This window comes from Sphaeramia orbicularis, unplaced genomic scaffold (assembly GCF_902148855.1).
Source record: "Sphaeramia orbicularis unplaced genomic scaffold, fSphaOr1.1, whole genome shotgun sequence".
Lineage (NCBI taxonomy): Eukaryota > Metazoa > Chordata > Actinopteri > Kurtiformes > Apogonidae > Sphaeramia > Sphaeramia orbicularis.
The window spans coordinates 368,873-394,413 of record NW_021941461.1 but is presented as its reverse complement, the minus strand read 5'-3'; the positions used below and the strand labels follow the sequence as shown (position 1 = coordinate 394,413).

General features: G+C 37.4%; 1 protein-coding gene and 1 long non-coding RNA gene across 3 annotated transcripts in view; one reads left to right on the top strand and one right to left on the bottom strand.

The window, feature by feature from the left end:
- Positions 1-25,541, bottom strand: part of LOC115415858 (CD109 antigen-like) — a 40,887-nt gene that overhangs the window by 10,415 nt on the left and 4,931 nt on the right. Inside the window, exons 4-23 of one of the 2 annotated variants that reach the window (XM_030129520.1) lie at positions 22,954-23,181; positions 21,974-22,099; positions 21,670-21,709; positions 20,981-21,062; positions 20,797-20,881; positions 20,322-20,469; positions 19,980-20,089; positions 18,495-18,764; positions 17,749-17,850; positions 17,599-17,661; positions 16,513-16,686; positions 15,091-15,243; positions 12,778-12,867; positions 11,457-11,526; positions 11,263-11,371; positions 8,135-8,252; positions 6,283-6,396; positions 3,123-3,341; positions 2,081-2,222; positions 1-167 (exon numbers count right to left, since the gene is read on the bottom strand). The exon at positions 1-167 is cut by the window's left edge and continues 10 nt beyond it. In XM_030129520.1, coding sequence (XP_029985380.1) covers positions 1-167; positions 2,081-2,222; positions 3,123-3,341; positions 6,283-6,396; positions 8,135-8,252; positions 11,263-11,371; positions 11,457-11,526; positions 12,778-12,867; positions 15,091-15,243; positions 16,513-16,686; positions 17,599-17,661; positions 17,749-17,850; positions 18,495-18,764; positions 19,980-20,089; positions 20,322-20,469; positions 20,797-20,881; positions 20,981-21,062; positions 21,670-21,709; positions 21,974-22,099; positions 22,954-23,181 — 2,610 coding nt within the window. The remainder of the gene's footprint in view (positions 168-2,080; positions 2,223-3,122; positions 3,342-6,282; positions 6,397-8,134; positions 8,253-11,262; positions 11,372-11,456; positions 11,527-12,777; positions 12,868-15,090; positions 15,244-16,512; positions 16,687-17,598; positions 17,662-17,748; positions 17,851-18,494; positions 18,765-19,979; positions 20,090-20,321; positions 20,470-20,796; positions 20,882-20,980; positions 21,063-21,669; positions 21,710-21,973; positions 22,100-22,953; positions 23,182-25,541) is intronic. The other variant, XM_030129521.1, reaches the window with a different exon arrangement.
- LOC115415860 (uncharacterized) lies at positions 9,310-23,942 on the top strand. Its single transcript, XR_003934878.1, has 3 exons — positions 9,310-9,321; positions 9,945-9,950; positions 23,528-23,942. It is a non-coding gene; the product is annotated as an uncharacterized LOC115415860 (long non-coding RNA).

The following is a 25,541-nucleotide window of genomic DNA, read 5'->3' as shown; positions in this document are numbered from 1 at the left end:
GTAGGCAATGGCCTTGTTGGTGGTATCCGGGTCGGCCTGGTCCGTGGCCTTCAGGTACTGCAGGACGTAGATGTTCGGCGCCAGGTTGATCATGTTCTGTTCCCCACAACCATAAGGGATCTGGATCAGAGAGTCCAGACCGCTGATGGACGGGCCCAGGATGTCCCCTAAGGAAGGACCACATCTGATTTATTCACATTCAAACTTTATTTACCCTGGACCCAAAAAGACCCAAGACATGTCCACAGTCCACGGTCCAGTCCTATTACATAATGACTCCTTACTTGAGGTCAGGGGTGTCAAACTCATGTTCTTTCAGGTTCCACATTCAGCCCAATTTGATCTCCAGTGGGCCGGACCAGTAAAACATTAACAGAATAATATATAAATAATAACAACTGACAATTTTTTAGTGCAAAAAATAACATTAAATGATGAAATGATTTCTATCCAAAACAAAAAATATGTGAATAACTGGAAAAAACTGAAATTTCTGAAGAAAAATAAGTACAATTTTATCAATATTATGCCTCAACTTATGATTTCTACATGTGCATTACAGATCAGATCTACCAAGGCACAAAACAGGCAGAATATTTTTAAATTGCACTTAATTTTCTTTAGACATTCCAGGTTGTTCATATTTATTCAGGTTATTGACATTTTATTGCTAAACGATATCAGAATGTAATGTTTTTTGCAATAAATCTAAGAGAAAAAATTGGTGTTGCCATTATTTAGATTATTATTTGGTGCTGCCATTATTATTTTGCCATTATTTTGCCATTATTTTATTTATTTACAGGCATAATATTATTTTATTTTTCTCACATTAAACCAAGAAGAACATTTGGAGTCATTGTTTCTAGGTTATTATGCTGTTACTTTTGAGTTTGATACCCTTTCATTTCATTTCATTTATTCAGATCCCCATTAGAAACTGATGATTCAGTTGCTATTCTTCCTGGGGTCTCCTCTACATTACATTACAATTTTAAATTTTTACATTAATCTTACGCCATTCACTCCCACACACACAAACAGGACATATACAACAGCCCAATGCAATTAAAATAATAAAAAAAACAAAATAAGTACTATACATTCATACTCCTTCACCAAACAACAGCTGTCTGATACAAATCATGAGACATCTTTCAATATTAGCGATACTCATTCCATTTCATGCCTGTTGTGTAAACAAAAGAAGTTTTAATTTTTTTTGAAAACATTTTCTGTTATTTCCCACAACAAAAACCCTGACAATCCATTCACTGCAACCATGGCCCGATAAAAAACAGTTCTCTGTAACTGATTTGTTCTGCCTAGAGGCAGAGAACACCATGTTTCAGTGATTTGTCTTGTACGATAATTATGTTGACTGTTCACATCTTCAGGGTAATTGTTGCATTTTTGTACTTTGTAAATTCATCCCGTGGGCCGGATTGGACCCTTTAGTGGGCCGGTTTTGGACCCCGGGCCGCATGTTTGACACCTGTGCTTTAGAGGTTCCATCATCGGGGGGAACCGTTTATTTAAGGAACTGTTTTAATGCAGCACCTGTTTTTATGTGATTGTCGTTTTGTGTCTCACTTTGGCTCCGTTCACACAGCAGGTCTGAATGCACAATTCAGATTTTCTTGGTGAAATCTGATTTTTTTTGTGATTGTTGGTTCATATTCCACATTAAATTCGACTTCTATCAGTTTTGAGTCTGAACTGAATCTAACCCTGAAGTGACCCACATGTACTAAAGAGGTCCTGATGGAATATGAGACCACACAGACACACACTGTGTGAAAATGTTTTTCCCACCGCTCCTCCTCCTGGGACGCAGAACTGTGACGTTTGTCACATTTCAATGATGTAAAGGTCGGATAAATGCGACCTGGATGTTCAGACTGAAGTCACATTGGAAAAGATCAGATAGGTATCAGATTTAGGACCACATATGAAAGTGGTCTGGGCCAGATTTAGGACCACATATACGTCTGTGTGAAGCTGTTCTATCCTCAGTTCTAAATGTGCTCTTGTCTATTTATTTGTTGTTTTTTTTGTTTGTTGGTGTGGTTTGTCGTACCCATGGCGGTCACCATCACCCTCTCGCTGCCGTCCACCACGTTGGACGGGAACTTGAAGTCCACGTTGTCTGTTATGGTCCACTGGGAGGCAGAGAGCTGGTACAACCTGGAGACCACCAAGGACTGTTCCACACCTTCAGGCTGAACCACCACACACATACACAGAGGAACAACACAAATACACAACAAAACAACACAGATGCACAGCAAAACAACAGATAAACAACAAAACAACAGATAAACAACAAAACAACAGATAAACAACAAAACAACAGATAAACAACAAAACAACACACATACACAAAGAAACAACAGATACACAACAAAAGAACAGATAATAAACAACAAAACAACACAGAAACACGCAACAAAATAATAGATAAACAACAAAACATCACAGATACACAACAAAACAACACAAATACATAAAACAACACAAACAGGAAGTCAGAAAAACACTGTTATTTCAGGGTTAGAATTAAACATTTGTGACCGTTTCCATCATATAACCTCATAACTATAATTACACACAACACTATTTATGCACATTTATTTATTTACATGTATCCTCCTCAGACCCAGCTATGGGTTTTCTGTCCACATTTGTGGACAAGAGTTTCACAACTTTATACAAAAAAAAAGAAAAAAGAAAACTGTCCACCACAAACGACATTCCATAAAAATGTTAAAAACTGCATCTGAAAAAACTGTTGCATCATGATGTTTCCAATGTAGGCACTTATTTAAAAAAAAAAAAAAAAGCTGGTACTTTGCTGACATTTCCTGGGTCTTAGGAGGTTATTTCAAGTATCATATTGATAATATTTATGTATTTATATTAATACATTTATCATATATTTTCTGTGAATTTCATTTCAGGGTTTTACTGCTGACTCAGTGTTGTAGAAGATGACAGCTTGTTGTTCGTGGAGTGTGTTTTATTTCTTATCTCGTTATAAAATTGCCTAAAATGACCAGATTTAAAATGATAAAACACTAGTAAATTCCAGAAATAAGTCAATACCAGTTTGATTTTCTCACCTTGACGAGCAGTGTTTTGATGACATAGTCCGACGCCACCGTGGACTTGGCCTTGACGTGGATGGGGACATCTCCGAGGACCAGAGGCCTGATGGGAAAGTGGACGTTGACGCCTTTCTGACTCCCCACCAAAACATGGCGAACACCGGGCATGCTCCATGTATCATTGTCCGCCGCCAGGAACTCGAAGGCGTTGCTCTCGGTAACGTAGACCATGACCTGACGACAAAAAGAGGCCGAATCCGCCCAGATCACGTTCAATGCAGACAAAAAGAGCTGACATATGTAACCAAACACCCACGAAACAACGCAAATCTCTGAGGGTTTGGCGTCTTTTATGAGCTGTAGGTTGAGAGGATTAAAGAAAAAGTTGGGGCGCCTCTTTATATGAGACGTAAAAGATTTTAACGCCGCTGATGCCTCGATAGATTAAAGCAACATGACACTTTAAAAAAAAAAAAGAAACAAACCCAGAAACCCTGTGAACCACAGCCGTGAGAAAAACAACACCCGCAGGTACACACTGACATACATCACAGTCAGTTCAGACACAATATGGATTTAAAGCAAACGCACAAAAACGGCCTCCGAGCCTTTGTCTGAGTGACCCACATCTGGAAAAAACAGGTTTATACAACGGCCCGGACAGAAAATAGGACTAAAACAGCAGCAGCGCATGAGTTTAGTAGCATTAATAGAATGGATATGATGTAGATGATCACTGGTCCTAATGTGCTGATGCAAATGCTAACGCTAGGTGTATCAGGATGAGTAAAACACAGACCGAATAACTGCACAATGATAAAAATAAATACATAAACAGACTAATAGGACTAAAACACCATCAGCACATACATTTAGTAGCATTAGTAGAATGGATATGATGTAGATGATATTCCAAGTCACTGCTCTTAATGTGCTGATGCTAATGCTAATGCTAGGAGTATCAGGATGAGTAAAATACAGACTGAATAACTGCACAAAGATAAAAAAGATGAATTAAAAAATAAATAAATGGACTAATAGGACTAAAACACCATCAGTACATACATTTAATAGCATTAATAGAATAGATATTGTGTAGTTGATAATACAAAATCACTGGTCCCAATAGCTTGATGCTAATGCTAACGCTAGGTGTATCAGAATGAGTAAAATACAGGCTGAATATTCCCTTAAGAGAAAGAAAGAAAAGTGAATTAAAAAATAAATGAATGGACTAATAGGACTAAAACACCATCAGCACATACATTTAGTAGCATTAGTAGAATGGATATGATGTAGCTGATATTCCAAACTCACTGCTCCTAATGTGCTAATGCTAATGCTAACACTAGGAGTATCAGGATGAGTGAAATACAGACTGAATATCCCCTCAAAGACAATAAAATGAATTAAAAACTAAATAAACAGACTAATAGGACTCAAACACCATCTGTATGTACATTTAGTAGCATTAGTAGAATGGATATGATGTAGTTGATTTTCCAAATTCATGTTCCTAATAGCTTGATGCTAATGCTAATGCTAGGTGTATCAGAATCTGAATCAATCCCAGCTGAATGTGTGAGGCTGTCAGGTTCTGTTCTATGTTCCAGTCCTGTGGTCTGGATGAAGGAGATCAATCTAACAACAGAAATGTGAACAAACTTTGTAGACGTTGTCCCAAGGAAGATACAAATAAAATTAGAAATGAATCTGACCAGTAGTTTCAGAGAAGAATATGTTTGAAGAAATTGCTAACGACAAACACAAATATTCCTTTCCTTCTAATGTTGATGGTTTAGAACATGTAAATGGTTCCAGATATCAATATAGTTCCTATTGATCACTGATAGAAGTCATATATGGACTTTGATTTGGGTCCGTGACCTTTGACCTTGAGTGACCTTGAAGGGTCAAACTTAGGTCAACAATGTCTAACATTTCAACAATCTTCTCCAAAACTACTGCTTGGAGTCATTTCTAACTTTATATGCATCTTCCTTTGGGACAATGTCTACAAAGTTTATTCACAGTTTTGAGAAATGTTGCATTTTTCAATTTTTGACAATTTTTTTAAATATTAAAATGTTCCTTTCCTTCTAATGATAACAGTCTAGTTCCTGTTGATCACTGATAGAAGTCAGATATGGGCTGTGATTCACTGTAAAAACAAAAAAATCTGTAATTTAACAGAATTTTCACTGTTTCTTTTACAGATTTTTCCTGCATTTTTATGATACAGGAAAACATCAATGAAATGACAAAAACAGACTGATTTTACACATCAAATGGAAAATCACATGAAAAAACTGTGACTGTGAAGAACCATAAAATTTCTATTTTTTAAAAGATTTTTTTTTCTTTTTTCACAGAAAAATACAGTTAAAATACATTTGCAAATGTATCATAATTTCACAAATATTTCTTTATTTATGAGATTAAACTGTTAATTTAAAGATTAATACTGTAAAAAAAAAAAAAAAAAACGAGATAAAATTACTGACAATTAACAGTAACAGAAGTATTTGTTCTGTCAGTTGAACCAGACTTGTTTGTTAATTGACAAATATCTTGTGTAATTACAGGAGGTTTCACGAAAAAAATGTTGAATAAATGTATTTTTGTGAATGTATAACATGTATAAGCACTGATAAACTGTCCAAATACAGTTTTTATCAGTGGATTGGACAACTGAGTCTCACTGAAAATTATTTATATAGATATTTATAGGGAATTGGATTGTTTTAATACATGAAAATATTCTTTATTAAACATTAAAAAGACAACAACGAAAAAAAAAAAGCAAAATCTCATGTAAAGTTAGGGCAAACAACTGTATTTGAATTATGGAAAATTACTGTATTTTTATGAGATGGTTATTTTCCGTTTTTTAACAGCACTTTTTTTGCGCCCCTGCTGCCGGAATAATACTGTTTTTTTTACTTTTTTTTTTTTTTTTTTGCAGTGTTGAATGAGTTGAATTCTTCTAACATCCTAACTTAATAACTTCCCAAACTCAACCTGTATTAATTCTAGATAGAACATGACGCTGACACACGGACACTGGAGCTGTAGTTTCATATTTAACAGTAGAAGGCGCACATGCAGACCCGTTAAAGCAGACGGTGGAACTGTGAATGTTCAGTATTAGTTTGTTGCACGTGTGTGGTCTGACCTTCAGATCCTGTGGGAGGTAGTTGAACAGAACCACCTCCAGCAGAAGCTCCTCCCCTCGGATCACGAAGGGTGGGACGTTCAAGGACATGAAGAAGTCCAGGAAAACAGTGAGCTGTAGGACGAACACGAGCATCAGAAAACAGGAAGAAGTCACAACTGTGGGGTTCTTCTGTACACACACCTCCAATAATCTGCATTAACCCTGGACAGAGTCAGTTATCTGGAATAATCCTCTGGGGTTGCAAGAACAACTAATATTAATTAATACAACAATAATAACTAATATTTATTCAATATGTATTCAAACATAAATGCTTACTTTTTTTATTTAACCTTTATTTAACACATCATGATGAAAAACAGGTTAAAAGATCAGTGATAATAATAATAATAATAATAATAATAATAATAATAATAATAATAATAATAATAATAATAATAATAAAACAGGCAATAATTTAGAAAGAACACAAAGTAATCACAAAAGTTGCCAAAAACTTAAATGCACTATTTTCATAGTCCTGTTCATACATGTACATACTGTTAATATTTATGCATACTATTCATATTTTACTTTTAGTTCGGTTCTTATTTTATTTTTTGTAAAATTTTATATTCTATTTTCTTATTTTACTTTTACATATCTGTACCTTTTTTAATAAACATAATAATAATAATAATAATAATAATAATAATAATAATAACAGCCAATAATTTTTTTTTTAAATGAAAAATAGCACAAAGTAATAACAAAAGTTTGACCAAAATATAAACAAATAAATGCACTATTTTCATAGACTTGGTCATACATGTACATACTGTTAATATTGTGTCTATTCATATTTTATGTGTATTTTTATTTATTTTACTTTAAGTTCTATTGTTACTTTACTTTTTGTAAAAAATGTATATTCTGTTTTCTCATTTTACTTTTTAATTTTTATTAAAAAAAAAAAAAAAAGTCATTTGACCTTTATTTAACACACCATGATGAATAACAGGTTAAAAGATCAGTGATAACGTAAAAAACATACAATAATTTAGTAATAACACAAACTAATAACAAAAAGTTGCCAAAAAAAATTTAAATGTAATATTTTGTCTATTTATATTTTAGTTTTAGTTCTATTCTTATTTTACTTTTTGTAAAATTTTATATTCTATTTTCTTATTTTACTTTTTAACTTTTGTAAAAAAAAATTTTAAAAAAAGGAAAAAAAAGTCATTTAACCTTTATTTAACACACCATGATAAAAAAAAAGGTTTAAAAAAAATCGGTACAATAAATAATAATAATAATAATAATAATAATAATCATAATAATAATAAAAACAGGCAATAATTTCATAATAACACAAAGTAACAAAAGTTGAACAAAAAATATTAAATGTATTATTTTCATAGAATTGGTCATACATGTACATACTGTTAATATTTTGTCTATTAATATTTTATGTCTATTTTTATTTATTTTACTTTTAGTTCTATTCTTATTTTACTTTTTGTGAAATTTTATATTCTATTTTCTTATTTTACTTTTTAATTTTAGTAATGTTTTGTTTTTAATTTAACATTTATTTAACACACTATGATGAAAAACCGATTAAAAGATCAGTGATAATGATAAAAAACATACAATAATTTAGTAAAAACACAAAGTAAAAACAAAAACTTGACCTTTTTTTAAGATTTTTTTTAAATTGTAAGTTCTATTTGTTCGCTTCTTATTTTTCTTCTGTTTTGTTTTTATTCACATTGTTGCACTGACTGCATTAACACTAAAAACTTGACTGAACACACAGTGATAATAAAGGTTCTGCTTGTTTTTGTTTTGTCGGTTCTGCCGGTACCTGTGCAGGACGCTGGACCACACCCAGGCCCAGGTTCTCCGACATGACGAAGGCGGTGGCGGTCCACGTGGTGATGCTGTCAGGGACCGTCAGAGAAACGTTCACTTTGTCTGAAACACTGGAAAAAAAAAGAAAAAAAAACTGACGTCACACGGAAACAGGAACAGGAGTCAGAAAAGTGGAAACTCATGCTGCCTTCAGGGGCTATCGGAAAGGTGATCATTTCTGCTAGTGAATGCAAACGTACAAGTGTGTTGCGTTCAAGTGCTTTTGTTGTCGTAGTGAAATGAGTAATGGACGAAAGACAATTTATGGACGTGGTCATTCATCTGATACATAATTTTTATTAATTTATTTTATTTTTTAAAAATTATTTATTCTATAAATGTGTAAAATCATCACCTAACAGCAGCAGAAGGTTAATAAAACCATTGTTTATCATTGGCCATGAATGCATCGTTGCTGCCTGCCATGTTGAAAAGGTCAAAGGTCATTTTCAACTTGTGGATCAACATTTTTTTTCAGTTCTCCAGTTGGAAAACAGGATGTGAAGGGGCGTTCAAGTGCAATTTTCAAGTTCAGTTAAATCAAAAAACGCGATGATTTGTTGATTTATTATCGTGAGATGACATGAGAAGTCATTCCATAAACATGAACGTAAATATGGTGTTGATTTACAGATATATTGACTATTATTATATATTAACCCTCTATGTCCTACTAAATTAAAAAATAATTGGTTTCCTGGTGTGTCCTAACCTCCCTGGAAGGATGCTGTGGTGGTCCCTGTCCCTAAGTCCAGCCGTCCAAAAACTGTGAATGACTTCAGGCCTGTCGCTCTCACCTCAGTAGTCATGAAAGTCTGTGAGAAACTGGTTCAGTCTGTGATTCTAAAGGAGACTGAACATGAGCTGGATCCAATGCAGTTCACATCCAGGCCCAACAGAGGAGTGGAAGACGCCACACTGACTCTGTTCAACAGGATTTTTAAACATGTGGAGGTCAAAGGTCATCTGCAAGGCTTTTATTTATAGACTTCTCCTCCGCTTTTAACACAATCCAGCCCCACATTTGAATTAAAAGGCTTTTAGAACAGTTTTAGATCAGTAAAAATCTGATGGGCTGGATTTTAGACTTTTGAACAGACAGGTCACAGAGTGAGGATGAATGGGGTTCTGTCAGACCCAGTGTTCTCCTCCACTGGTTCTCCTCCAGCCTGGCTCCTGTCTCCATTCTTCTACATTCTCTACACAAATGTGTGTCAGAGTGAATGTGAAAACAGGAGCATCATTAAGTATGCTGATGACTCAGTCCTTGTCAGCCTGCTCACAGAGGGGCAGACCAGTCCAGTCCTGTCACTGATGACTGGGTCCAGTGTGTGAGGAGTCCCACCTTCACCTGAACTGATCTGAAACAAAACATATGATCATCGAGTTTAGGAAGAAACAGGACAGGCACAGAGTCACTGTGATTAAAGGTCAGACTATAGAGCAAGTGCAATCAGACAAATACCTTTGGGACGATAATTGATGAAAATCTGAGTTTTAGTGAAAACTGCAGATGTGTGTGTGAACAGGACCATCAGCGCCTCCACTGCCTTAGAACACTGGAACACTTCCACATGGACCCAACATCTGAACTGGGTTTTATCGTTCCTTTACTGAGTCTGTTTTCTCTTTTTGTCTGGTGCCGTGGTTCGCTCAGACCTCAGTTTCAGAGAAACTCACTGAATCAAACAGTCAGATGGTCCAGTCGCCTGATTGGTCAGTCCCAGTCTGGCCCCTCCTCCCTGTCCACTACACAGGTCCAGAGGATGGTTCTGATGGTTCTGATGGTTCCATCAGTTCTGAACAATGACTCCATCCTTTACCAGGTGAAGTTCAGCTCCTTTCCTCTGGACGGAGGTTCTTAGTCCCAGGTTCAGGACACAGCGTTTATAAAAACAGCTGTTCCTGTCGCCGTCACTGAGCTCAAGAAGAAACAGTGACATTGCACTTTTAACTTACTTAGTTATTTATTCCATTTCTTTGCTCTATTTATTATTATTGTGACTTCAAATTTTTAAATTTTTTAATGTTATGTTCTTATCCAGGTTTTTATCCCAGATTTTTATTTTATCTTTTCTGGTTTTTATGGTGTTTTATTGCATCTTGTTTTTATTTATTGGATCTTATTTATTTTGTTCTTTTCCTTCTCCATGCTGCTGTACAGATGAACGGTGGAACACTGAGCACTTATTGTCCTGTCTGTAAGTATGATCTAGTGCCTGTCTAACATGTTCACTGTATGTGTTGTTGTAATGCCAAGGCAATCACCTAGACTGCAAAACAAATCTACCTACAGGTACAAATAAAGGAACCTTGACCTCAACCCCCCTAACCCTAACCCTGTTCCTAACCCTAACCCTGTTCCTAACCCTGTTCCTAACCCTAACCCTAAACCTGTTCCTAACCCTAACCCTGTTCCTAACCCTAACCCTAACCCACCGACACATGTTTTTGTCACTACCCTTCTTCTCTTATTGTGACGTCCGTCAACATTTGTTTTTTTTTTATTTACATGACTCTAGTTGTGGAAAAAGGTCTTTCCGTTACAGTTTTGTGCTACGCCTGAAAAAACACTTCTTGCCAGCACCAAAACTTTTGATCGTAAAAACAAGAGTTTTGGTGAAATTGTCATTTTTCCATGAGGGAAATTTTTATGTGCAAGTTATATTTGCGCAATTTGAGGATCAATGGGAAAGTGACTATTACCATATCAGCATTAGCTTTAGCATAACATGTGCTAGCCCATCATTAGCCTCCTAGCATAATTATTCAAGTCATATTTTTGTCCAGATTGTGATATTTCATTTATATGCGCAAGGTATATTTGCGCAATTTGAGGGTCAGTCGAAAAGGGACTATTACCAGTGTTAGCTTTACCATAACATGTGTTAGCCTATCGTTAGCTTCCTAGCATAATTGGCTGAGTCATATTTTTGTCTAAATTGTGATATTTGCATAACTTTACTCTCCTAACACTGCTGCTTAATTTTACTTTATTGTGTTATTTATCATATGAGCTAGTCAATTATGCTAGGAGGCTAACGATATTCATATTCATGTTTTATGTTCGTGTTTCTTCACCCTGTGTTGACGTCCATCCAGATCCACGTTTCCGGAAAGTACGTTCGCGCCGGTGGCTCAGGGGGTCCGTCTGAACTCTCCAAATCTAGCATCATAATTCCCTCCCCTGCTGTTTAGAAGAAGAGGACGGTTAGCATTAGCATCCGAACGTCACAGGAAACGAAGGGAAGAGGCTAGTGATTACCAACACTTACGTAATCCGAGCTCCAGGTGGTTTTCCTCCATGTGGAGGGAGGCGTCGGTCAAAACCAACAGGTCACATGTCTGGAACCAACAAATGAAAACAGAGAGTCCCTTAAACACCCAAACATCCACCTTTAACCTTTACAGACCCAAACATCCACCTTTAACCTTTACAGACCCAAACATCCACCTTTAACCTTTACAGACCCAAACGTCCACCTTTAATCCTTAAACACCCAAACATCCACCTTTAACCCTTACAGACCCAAACATCCACCTTTAACCCTTACAGACCCAAACATCCACCTTTAACCTTTACAGACCCAAACGTCCACCTTTAACCCTTACAGACCCAAACATCCACCTTTAACCTTTACAGACCCAAACATCCACCTTTAACCTTTACAGACCCAAACGTCCACCTTTAACCTTTACAGACCCAAACATCCACCTTTAACCTTTACAGACCCAAACATCCACCTTTAACCTTTACAGACCCAAACATCCACCTTTAACCCTTACAGACCCAAACATCCACCTTTAACCCTTACAGACCCAAACATCCACCTTTAACCTTTACAGACCCAAACGTCCACCTTTAACCTTTACAGACCCAAACATCCACCTTTAACCTTTACAGACCCAAACGTCCACCTTTAACCTTTACAGACCCAAACGTCCACCTTTAATCCTTAAACACCCAAACATCCAAATCTGAATTTTTTTTTGCACTGAAATTAAGTATCTGAATTTTTTTGTCTCTGAATTCAACTATGTTCATAAATTTAGAATTAAAAAAATTCAGATGCAAAAAATTCAGATCACACATCCGTGCTGACCGTCTTCCTGCATCGGTGTCACATGACCAACCTAACGTAACTCGGTTGGCTGGCTGTGGGTTCGACTTCAGATAGAATCAATTGCTTATCCTTGGTGTCCTGGATGTGTGATCTGAATTTTTTGCGTCTGAAATTTTTGCGTCTGAATTTTTTGCATCTGATTTTTTTGCATTGAAATTTTTTATTTTGAATTTTTTGCTTCAGAATTTTTTGCATCTGAATTTTTTTAATTCTAAATTCATGAACATAGTTGAATTCAGAGACAAAAAATTCAAATACTTAATTTTAGTGTAAAAAAATTCTGTGCAAGAAATTCAGTAGCTTTTATGATTCAAAATCTGATGAGACAGATTGACTTCCATACAAATCTTATAAATATAATAAAACTAATGCTAAAGTAAAAGAAGGAAAATGTCTGTCCTGCAGCTTCAGGATGTGGATGTTATTGACCATAAATGGGCTGAAGTGTGTGAATCTGAGCGCATGTGCTGACCATGAACACAGAGTACGGATCTCCCATCTGCAGCATCGCAGACAGCTGTTGGTCTTTGTGTTCGCTGTATTCCATTATTTCCTCTAGTATCTGCGAAACAACAACAACATCAGAGCCACTTCAGTTACAAACCAACAAAAAGACAGAACACAAAAGGACGATTATTGTTTAAAACCTGTTTGTTTGGACGAGTCGGAATAAAGTTCACAGTTCACAGTTAATACTGCGGGGGGGGGGGGGGGGGGTCAGGTGTCATATGTTTACATGAAGGAGGAGGTTTTATCAGAACAACACGATCAGTGCTGGGAATGTTTAAGCTGAGGACCCTAGGGAATCATGGGAGTTTCCAGGAAGACGACGATGACAGGACAATAAAATAAAACAAAGGACAGAAAACAGAAAATGAGTGGACGTGGCCTTTAAACACTCTGACCTCAGCTTCGTCACAAAAGCTTTACGTGGACTTTTCTTTTGTCTGACGGCGGCTCTAATGTCACTGCAGTTATGAAATGTTTTTGTTTTCCGATGTGGGCCTCCGGGAGACGTTTGGTTTTGGTTTTAGCAATGGATGGTTCTCAGAAGGGGGATGTTCAGTCAGAGTTAGCATCAGTTTAATATCCATACTGTAGCTAAAGCTAACGCTAACCAAATGTACTCACTAGGCGCTTTTCCATTAACCCTTGTAGAAGCCAAAAATGTAATAACAGCCGATAACATAATAAATTTGCCATTTTTAAAATGTAATAAGCCAATAATGTAATATCTGTTCAACTACGTAATAAAAGTCCTGAACCGATAAAGTAATAACTTTTGGCCAATAACGTTATAACTTATTGGCTGGTTATTACGTTATTGGCCTGGTAAAAAAATTCTTTGCAAATGTAATAACTGAGCCAATAACGTAATAAGTTATAATGTTATTGGCCAAAAGCTATTACATTATCGGTTCAGGACTTTTATGACGTTATTGGCCAGATATTACGTTATTGGCCTATTACATTTTAAAAATGGCAAATTTATTAAGTTATTGGCCGTTATTACATTATCGGTTGTTATTACATTATTGGCTTCTACAACCCTCAAATTGCGCAAATATAACTTGCACATAAAAATTTACCTATTGGAAAAAAATGACAATTTGCCAAAAGATTCATTTTTTGATTAAAAGTTTTAGCTCTGGCAAGAGGTGTTTTTTTTGGGCATAGCGCAAATGGTATATCACGCAAAACTGCAATGGAAAGACCTTTTTTCACAACTAGTCATGTGAATTAAAAAAATGGATGTTGACGGATGTTACATTAAGAGAAGAAGAAGAAACCTGTGTGGATATTAGGGCTGTAAGAAAATATTGGTTCTGCAATATATCGCGATATTTCATTTCACAATACTGTATCGATATTAAAATGTACTGTATTGATATTTTTAAGTATTTATTCAAATGCAGATATCGTGGAGGTTCACTTTTGCGTTTTTGTTTCCATTTTATTTATTCTTATTTCACACTCTTTTATTCAATAATGTTCGTTCCTTTGTTGAGATTGAACTCAAATCCTGTTCTGATGTTAGTTGTGAACTAATAGAATCTGAACATTTGAACAGGATCTGAAACTGGAATGTCTGTAAAACAGAATTTCAGTTTGAACACAGTTTGAACATTTGGTGATATAGCATTAGCAAGTAAAAATATGTTTAGTATTTGTGCAAATTTCTGCTGTAATTCAATTTTTCAAGGAAATAATCATTTAACAAAAAAGAAAAAAACAAAAAGAATTGCCTTTTTAACAGTATCATGATATATCGTATTGTCATCCTACTATTGTGATTGGTATCGCCAGATTCTTGCCGATACACAGCCCTAGTCGGTATGTGTGGACACACCAGGAAACCCAATCATTTTTTAATTTAGTAGTAGATAAAGGGGAAATATATAATAATAATGAATATATCTGTAAATAAAAATATTGATGTTCATCGCCATGTTTATGGAATGACTTCTCGTGATATCTTGCGATAATAAATAAACAAATCATCGCATTTGTGATTTAATGGAAAAACCGACATTACGCACTTCTGTTTTTTGGACATTTAGTAAATATTGGTAAAGTTTTGTGCAGATGTCCAATGGAAAAGTGACTAAAGTTGACTGGGTACACTTTCCAAAAAATAAGAAAAAGGACCAAAAAAATTTCTATATTACACTGTTTTTCTGGAAGTGGACATAATTAGAGCTACGAGTACTCGAGTAATTCAAGTACAAGAAAATCCTGAAGTCATTTTTTGGATTCTGAAATGACCCTGGGGTCCGGTTCTCACCGATTCCTTAGTGAGGTCGTTGTCCGGTCCGTCCAGCTTCGTCGCTTTGTCCGACACCAGGATCCCGACCAGTGACCCGGGTTCAGCCACTGACACCGTCAGAGTGACTTCCTGTCCTGGTTTTTTCATCGAGTCACTGAAGCTGAGAGACACCTGAACAACAGAAGGTCCAAAAAATACAAGCAGATCCGCATTTAGCATAAAGAAAGAAATTACGAAGACTTTGCATGTATTTCAGAGGTTGGAAAATGTTTAATATCCCAATCGGGAAATACGTCTTTCATTCATGTTGACATTGTAACAAAAATTACTTCAAAGATGTAACTAAATGAAAATGATGTAAAAGACAAAACAAAAATGACCAAACAAGATGAAAAAAACAAAACAAAAAAAAAGTAGCTGGAATAACAACAATATAAAAGATGGAACAAAATGAAAACAGCAAAAAAAAACACATAGAAAATTAAAAATAATGTAAAAGATGAAACAAAAATGTAAAAGATGTAAAAGATGCAGTGAGATAAAAACAATAAGACATAAAAGATGAAACAAAACAAGTGTAAAAACTTAAATTAAAAATGAGATAAAAATGTAACAAAAATTACTTCAAAGATGTAACTAAATAAAAATGGCGTAAACAACAAAATAAAAATGACCATGAAAATGTTTTTCATAAAAAGTTGGTGGAATAATAATAATATGAAAGACGGAACAAAATGACAACAGAAAAAAAAGCAAAAGGAAAATAGTGTAAAAGATGAAAAATGTGAAGAAAAAAAGGTACTGAGATAACGAGAACAAAACTTAAAAGATGCAAAAAATAAAAATACTCTTAAAGACAGAATAAATAAAAAATGAAGGGGAAAATTGTAACCAAAATTACTTCAAAGATGTAACTAAATGAAAATGATGTAAAAGACAAAATAAAAATGACCAAACAAGATAAAAAAAAAAAAAAAAAAAAGAGAGAAAAAAAAAGTCACTGGAATGACCACAATATGAAAGATGGAACAAAATGAAACAGCAAAAAACAAATAGAAAATGGAAAATAATGTAAAAGATGAAACAAAAATGTAAAAGATGTAAAAGACGTAGTGAGATAAAAACAATAAGACAAAAAATGCAACGAAATAAGCGCAAAGACTTAACAAATAAAAAATTAGAAAAAAAATTTACAAAAATTACTGTAAAGATGAAACTAAGTAAGTGTAAAGACAAAATAAAACAAAAAAACAAGGTAAAAAAAATTACACAAGTTGTTTAAAAAATATAACTTCAATGAAAATTATATAAAAGACACGACAAGATGCAAAAAACAAAAAAAACTCAGTAGAATGAAAACAATATAAAATATGCAACAAAATGAAAATGACATAAAATAGATGATGAAATTAAATTATTTTGATTATCATGAAAACTCACCTCGTTCTGTAAAGATACTTCGATCGGCAGATGCATCACATCGTTGACGATCTCGCCGTTTGGAAGGACACAGAAGACGATGATGCAGGCCACAGGTGCCCAGGTGGATTGTGGGAACAGGGTCAGATCACCTGTGGTTTTCCCAGCAGACACCAGCCGACCTTTGACCTTCACCTTCAAGTAAACGGACGAGAACAAACAGAGTCTGAAGTCATTTTAATGCATTGTAATGGGTGGATCTCCTTCTGTGCAGACGATACACCGCTTTATATTGGTGTTAATTCAGTCAAAACCACAACACTTCAGGACTTCAATGATTTTTACATGTTTTATCCTGGATGTGTTAGTGTTTTTATGTTTATATTCTAGATTCAAAAAACAAGACATTAACTGAAAGAATGAACAAAATTATTATTATTATTTTCCATTGATCCTCAAATTGCGAGAATATAACTTGTGCATAAAAATTTGCCTAATGGAAAAATGACAATTTCGTCAAAACTCTTGTTTTTTTTTTCAATGAAACATTTATCTTATCTAATTTCCCCATATCTTATTTCCCCTTATCTTATTTTATTTCACCTTATCTTATTTTATTTCACCTTACCTTATCTTATTTAACCTTATCTTATCTTTTCTTATCTTATTTCACTTTATCTTAATTCCCCTTATCATATCGCATTTAACCTTATTTTATTTCACCTTTTCTTATCTTATCTTCTTTGACCTTATCTCATCTTATCTTATCTTATTTACTCTTATCTAATCTAATCTTACCTTATTTCACCTTATCTTTTCTTATTGAACCTTATCTTATCTTGTCTTATCTTATCTCACCTTATCTTATTTCACCTTTTCTTATCTCTTCTAATTTAAACTTATCTTGTCTTATCTTATCTTATTTCACCATATCTTATTTCCCCTTATCTTATCTTTTTTATCTTACCTTATCTTATTTCACCTTATCTTATCTCATCTTATCTTATCTAATGGAAAAACCCACATTACACACTTCGGTTTTTTCGACTTTTCGTAACTGTAGGTACAGTTTTTCGCAGTTGTCCGATGGTTCAGTGGTTTTCGTACCATGTAGTGGATCTCAGTCAGGTCGAAGTTGTTCTGTATTTTCAGTCTGAGCGCTGAACCCACCTGAAGAAACAAACACTCAGTATTTAGAACTGTCCAACCCAGCAGATGTGAAGGTAAATATACGACAGGAAGGTTCTGTGGTTTTACCGTTGGAACTTTGGAGGGTTTTTTAATCTGCACGTAGGAGTTACTGGGCGATTCGTAACTGGCGTAGAGTCGTAGCGTCTCATGGGCGTCCTGAAAAGACGCCTGAAAAAAAAAAAACAGGAATGAAGACAGAGGTACGGTCTTTTCTTTTCTTATTAAATTTGAGCGTCTTCCACTGATATTTGACTACGTTTTGGCTTCAGTTTATTCAGAAGAAAAATCCTGAGAAAAGTTCATGTCAAATTTATGTTATCTGGTCTTATCTTATCTTATCTAACGCATCTTGACTTGTCTATCTTATCTCATTTCATTTTATTTTGCCTTATCTTTTCTTGTCTTATTTTATCTTATCCTGTCCTAACTTATCTTATTTAACTTTATCTTATCTTATTTTATATAACCTTATCTAATCTTATCTTATCTAACCTTATCTTATTTAACTGTATCTTATCTTATTTTATATAACCTTATCTAATCTTATCTTATCTAACCTTATCTTATTTAACTGTATCTGACCTTATCTTATTTAACCTTATCTTATCTTTTCTTATTTAACCTTTTCTTATCTCGTTCCACCATATCTGTTCTTATTTAACATTATCTTATTTCACCTTATCTTAATATTATCTTATTTAACCTTATCTTGTCTTCTCTTATTTAACATTATCTTATCAAATCTAACCTTATCTTATCTCATTTCCCCTTATCTTATCTTAACTTAACTTAACATAACTTATCGTACTAACATCGATGGTGAGTGTTCTGGTGTCGTTCCTGATGTGGATGTACAGTGGGATCAGGCCGTCGGCTCCAACAGGAAGTTCCACCTCCTCCGTCTTCGTTCCGTCCATTATGTGGTCCATCTGTTGGGCGTGGGTCCAGTTTGATTGACGGCCCGTCCGTTGCATGTGCTCCCACCCCCAGGGGCTGTTCGTTTCCTGGATGACTGACACGTGGACGGTCATCGAGCGGTCATCCACGGACAGCGGCTGGTCATCGAAGGTGGACAGTTTGATCTGAAAAACCAGGACAAGGTTCCAGTGAAGAACCCAAGGAGAACCTGAACCTGGACCTGAACCTGGACCTGGGTCTGTTTAGTAAAGAACCTAAGGGGGACCTGAACCTGGACCCGAACCTGAACCTGAACCTGAACCTGGACCTGAACCTGGACCTGGGTCTGTTTAGTAAAGAACCGAAGGGGAACCTGAACATGGACCTGAACCTTGACCTGGACCTGGGTCTGTTTAGTAAAGAACCGAAGGGGAACCTTAACCTGGACCTGGACCTGAACCTGAACCTGAACCTGAACCTGGACCTGGACCTGGACCTGAACCTAGACCTGAACCTGGACCTGGGTCTGTTTAGTAAAGAACCGAAGGGGAACCTGAACCTGGACCAGAACCTGAACCTGAACCTGGACCTGGACCTGAACCTGGACCTGGGTCTGTTTAGTAAAGAACCGAAGGGGAACCTGAACCTGGACCTGAACCTTAACCTGAATCTGAACCTGGGTATGGGCCTGGGTCTGGGCCTGGGTCTGGACCTGGGTCTGGACCTGGGTCTGGGTCTGGACCTGGCCCTGGGTCTGGGTCTGGACCTGGCCCTGGCTCTGGCTCTGGACCTGGGTCTGGGTCTGGGTCTGGACCTGGCCCTGGGTCTGGCTCTGGCTCTGGACCTGGACCTGGGTCTGGACCTGGGTCTGGCTCTGGGTCTGGCTCTGGGTCTGGACCTGGCCCTGGGTCTGGCTCTGGTCCTGGGTCTGGACCTGGCCCTGGCTCTGGCTCTGGCTCTGGGTCTGGTCCTGGGTCTGGACCTGGCCCTGGCTCTGGCTCTGGCTCTGGCTCTGGGTCTGGCTCCGGACCTGGGTCTGGACCTGGGTCTGGGTCTGGGTCTGGACCTGGCTCTGGGTCTGGCTCTGGCTCTGGTCCTGGTCCTGGGTCTGGACCTGGCCCTGGCTCTGGCTCTGGGTCTGGCTCTGGGTCTGGCTCTGGCCCTGGCTCTGGCCCTGGCTCTGGACCTGGGTCTGGGTCTGGCTCTGGCTCTGGCTCTGGCTCTGGGTCTGGACCTGGGTCTGGCTCTGGGTCTGGACCTGGGTCTGGCTCTGGCTCTGGACCTGGGTCTGGCCCTGGGTCTGGCCCTGGCCCTGGCTCTGGCTCTGGACCTGGGTCTGGCCCTGGGTCTGGACCTGGGTCTGGCCCTGGGTCTGGCCCTGGGTCTGGGTCAGTTCTTACCGTGGTGTAGAAGGTCATGGCTGGACGCAGTATCCTGGGGTGGCCCTCATAGGTCAGTTTAAATCTGTCTCTGGCCAAATGGACGGCAGCTGTGGTGGAATACGTAAAACCTGAAAGAAACAACCGACGTTCTGTGGGTTTAATGGAAGAACATTTCGGTTTTTCAAACGGAACTCTGCTTTTCTAACATGTCCTCCTGTAGATGGTCATGTCAGCTCGTTTCTTTTCGTTCATCGAACCAAAGCTGAACGACATAAAGGATCCTGAACCTGCCTCTGCACTTCAGATCTGGACCCACTAGAACAGAACCAGTGCCACCGCAGTCACACTAAAGAAAATTACCTGTGAGAAAATCGGTGACATGTGCGATAATCTGGACGTCGTCGTGGTGGAATCCTCCGTCGTACATCATCATTTTACTCAGATCTCTTTTGTGCATTCCGTAGTCGTAGTCATTCGACTCATATGTGAAAGTGTACTGTCCATCAAACTACACAAAACACAACAGAAGAAAAAGAACAGAATGAAAATAATATGTTTATAATATTTATATTGTGTAGTCTGTTAATATCACCTCAGTCTGTAGAATAAGTCCATAATCTGTGTACAAATATATGTTTATTATGTCTTAATCTAGTCTAGTCTAATCTAGTCTAGTCTAGTCTAATATAGTCTAGTCTAATCTAGTCTAATCTAGTCTAGTCTAATCTAGTCTAATCTAGTCTAGTCTAGTCTAATCTAGTCTAGTCTAGTCTAATCTAGTCTAATCTAGTCTAGTCTAATCTAGTCTAGTCTAATCTCCTAAACCCGTCCTCACCTCTGTGCTGTCGTCGTTGGTCTGGTATCCGTGGATAAATGTTATGTTCAGGTGTCCGTACTGGACTGGTTCTCCGTGCAGGTACCTGAGAACGGAGGGGGGCGGGGTTAGTAAAGGGGCGTGGACGCTCAGATGGGACTGTCCAGCGTCATTATTAGTGGTGTTAATGTCAGGGGGTCCTCACCTGGCCCGGACCACTCCAGTCAATGTGTCTTCATGGTAGATCTTCGGTGGAACGTCAATCAGAACCTCAAACTTCTGCAGCTCTGAACACAAACACAAACGCGAACAAAAACATAAACATAAACACAAACACAAATGCAAACACAAATGCAAACACAAACAAAAACACAAACAAAAACACAAACACGAATTCAAACGCAAACACAAACAAAAACACAAACACGAATTCAAACACAAACAAAAACACAAACGCAAACAAAAACACAAACACGAATTCAAACGCAAACACAAACAAAAATGCAAACACAAACACAAACGCAAACAAAAACGCAAACAAAAACGCAAACAAAAACACAAATGCAAATGCAAACAAAAACACAAACAAAAACACAAACGCAAACAAAAACACAAACACGAATTCAAACGCAAACACAAACAAAAACACAAACGCAAACAAAAACACAAACACGAATTCAAACGCAAACACAAACAAAAACAAAAATGCAAACACAAACAAAAACACAAACGCAAACAAAAACACAAACAAAAACACAAACAAAAACACAAACAAAAACACAAATGCAAACACAAACAAAAACACAAACAAAAACACAAACAGCTTCAGTGACTGAACAGTGGACATTGACACATCTGACACATTCTGTGTGAGGTCAAAGGTCATGAACATACCGTAAAAAGCCACCATAAAATGTTTGTCAGTGGAGACGCCCTGGAACACAGAAGCAGACATGATGAATGAGAAGGGAAACAGGAGTTTACATCCAAATATGAACCATGGAAGGACTGAAGAACCTTCAGGAACAAAAGTGGAACTGTTTCGTTAACTGTTTATTATTGGATCATATGTCTCATCTCATCTTTTCTTTCTTTTCTTTTCTTTCTTTTCTTTTCTTCCTTTTCTTTTCTTCCTTTATCTCGCTGACGGTGAGTGTTTGCGTTCACTGTTGATCCTTTAATAAACGGTCAGACGTACGTTGGCGTTGACGTGGACGGTCCACTCTCCCAGAGGAGGATGTTCAGACAGAGGGAACTCTAAGGTCGCGACCCCGAGGACACTGTCCACTGACGTCCACTGTCTGACCAGGTTCCCACGAGGGTCCTAAACACACACACACACACAAAATATACACTGAAAAATAAACAAGTTCAGCAAAAGGAACAAAAGTACAGTAGAAATAGTAATAATAATAATAATATATATTCAAACAACACAAAGCATGAAATAATCTACTGCCAAAAAATATCCATGGAATGTTCAGTGAAAGAGAGGGAGGATCCAATCTAAGGGGAGAACTGAATTTTAAAACTCTTAAAGTAAAAACAATGAAAAGTATGAGTGAAACAAGCTGTGGAACAATCTAGAACAGGAGATAAAGGAAAGTACAAACATAAATCTATTTAAAAAGAGGAATAAAGAATGGTTTCCAAACAGGAATATGGAACATGAAGGATTCAAACAGGACTGTGTCACACACCGGAGCTGGTTCTTGGAGTTAAGTGAGAGTCATTCACATTTCAGAGATGTTCATGTGTGAGTGGACTACAGTGAGGGCAGATGGGAGGTCTGGACGGACTGGGACTGTGGGGGGGAAATTATGGGATGGACCTTATGATGCAGGTAAGTTATCCACTCCTTTGGTGAAGTTAAAAAAAAAAAACACCTTCAGTTTTAAATTATTCAGAAATACTGAACTGAGATGGTAGATGTGTTTTTTTATTCTGGTGTGACTGCTCGATGCTGTTCACATTTGAGTTGATGAAAGCAGTGCATTAACTGAAAAGGAGAGGCAAAAATAAACTGTTACTTCTAGCCTATTCCTTTTTTTATTTTTTGTTTATTATGATTAATGTAGAGGACAATGACTGACGTAGAACCCAAAATAAATTCAGTCATTCTTCTGTATACAATAATCTTAAATGTGTGTGTGTGTGTGTGTGTGTCCTCAGACTGACCTTGACGTGGATGTCCACTTTGCCGGTGGACGGTGTCCCGTCAGCGTTGACCGTCACCGCTCGGACCCTGACCTTCTGTCCAGGTCCGTACTTCCATTTGTCCGTTTGGATGAAGGTGTGAGAACATCTGGACTCAAACTGAAGCTCAGTTTGATTGGAGAAAACTTCAACTCCGCCCACATGACCTTTGACCTCCAGGACGTAGGCGGAGTCACTGTCACCGTTGATCTGCATCGACACCGCAGTTCAGACACACGGCTTTAAATTTACAAATAAATACTGTGTTTTTATTGTTTTATTGGGAATAAATCCAATTGTTTCATCGGTTTTATTATGTTTTTATTGTTGTATTTTATTGTTTTATTGGTTATGGTTTATTCGTTATGTGATCATTCTGTCTCAAGGTATAGAGAGATAATTCAGCCAATATTTCCTTCCCTGTTGTCTGATTATGTAGAGAACATGTCTAGTCCTGCTGCATGTGATGAGTTTGTTGATAGTGCCATGCTCACACTACAGACTGCTCTGGATGTAGTTGCCCCCCTCAAGCCGAGGATTGTTAAGCCAAGGCCAGCTTCTCCTTGGTATAATGCCGAAACACGTTCCTTTAAACAAGCAGCACGTAAATTAGAGAGGCTATGGCGCCGTTCCAGCTCAGAGCATTCTTTTAGTGCCTGGAAAAACAGCTTATTGGCCTATAAGCAGGCCCTGCGTAAGGCTAAAACTAGTTACTACTCATCCTTAATCGAGAAAAACAAGAATAACCCTAGATTCCTGTTCAGCACTGTTGCCAGGCTGACAAACAGTCACAGTTCAGTAGAACCCTCTATCCCACTTACTCTCAGCTGTGATGACTTCCTACAATTCTTTAACGATAAAATCTCAACTATTAGGAACAAAATAGATGAACTACTTCCAAATATTAGGTCTGACAAAGCACAGGCTACTAACCAAGAATCTCTTCTAAACCCCCCTACAATGTTAGATAATTTCACTGCTGTAGATGGAGCTGATGTAGCATCTATCATTATGTCCTCCAAACCATCCACCTGCCTCTTAGACCCAATCCCAACCAAACTTTTTAAACAGACTCTGCCCCTAACTATTGACACAATTCTAACTATAATTAATACCTCACTAGTTACTGGCTACGTGCCACAATCTTTTAAATTTGCAGTTATTAAACCACTTCTGAAAAAACCTACTCTAGATCCTGACCTCCTGGTCAGTTACAGACCTATATCTAATTTACCCTTCCTCTCCAAAGTTCTTGAAAGAGTGGTAGTTAAACAGCTGTGTCAGCATTTACAGGACAATAGTTTATTTGAACACTTCCAGTCTGGCTTTCGTGCTCATCATAGCACTGAAACCGCATTAGTCAAAGTAACCAATGACTTGTTATTAGCTGCTGACGATGGTTTGGTCTGGATCCTGGTCTTATTGGACCTGAGTGCAGCTTTTGACACTATGGACCACAGTATCTTACTGCAGAGATTAGAATGGGACAGAGGCATCAGAGGAGCAGCCCTCTGCTGGTTTAAATCCTATTTATCTAATAGGTACCAGTTTGTTAATGTAAACCAACAATCATCAACATATTCCAGAGTTAGTTGCGGCGTGCCACAAGGGTCGGTCCTCGGGCCCATTTTGTTTACACTATACATGCTGCCTTTAGGCAACATTATTAGAAAACATGGCATTAAGTTTCACTGTTACGCAGATGATACACAACTGTATTTATCGATTAAACCTGATCAGACCAGACAAGTAGATAAACTAAGTTCCTGTGTCCGTGACATTAAAACCTGGATGAGCGCTAATTATCTTTTACTTAACCCTGAAAAAACAGAGGTCATTATAATAGGCCCTAAAAATGCAAGAGACTCCCTATCTGACCAGATAGTCACTCTGGACAATGTGAGTGTAGCCTCTAGCACCACAGTTAGAAACCTAGGAGTTCTATTTGACCCAGATCTATCATTTAAACCACATATGAACCAAGCCTGCAGAACCGCCTTCTTCCACCTGCGCAACATAGCCAAAATTAGAAATATTCTTTCTAAAAATGATGCAGAAAAATTAGTTCATGCGTTTGTTTCATCTAGATTAGATCACTGCAACTCCCTTCTCGTAGCATGTCCTAAAAGCTCTCTAAAAAGTTTTCAACTGGTTCAGAACGCAGCAGCGAGACTACTAACAGGAACAAATAGAAGAGAACACATCACCGCTGTGCTCCAAGCCCTTCACTGGCTTCCAATTGAGTTTAGAATTAGATTCAAAATCCTCCTCCTCACATACAAGACCATTAATGGTATGGGCCCCTCCTATCTCAGAGATGCTCTGGTGCCGGACCATCCCAACAGAACCCTTCGTTCTCAGAATGCAGGTCTACTGGTAGTTCCCAGGGTCTGTAAAAGTACAGTAGGAGCTAGAGCCTTTAGTTACCAAGCTCCTGTTTTATGGAATCAGCTTCAGCTAACATTAAAGAGGCCGACACAGTCTGTACATTTAAGGTCAGGCTAAAAACATTCCTATTTGAAAAAGCTTATGGTCAGACTAGTTCAAACCAGACTAAACCCACAGTTCAG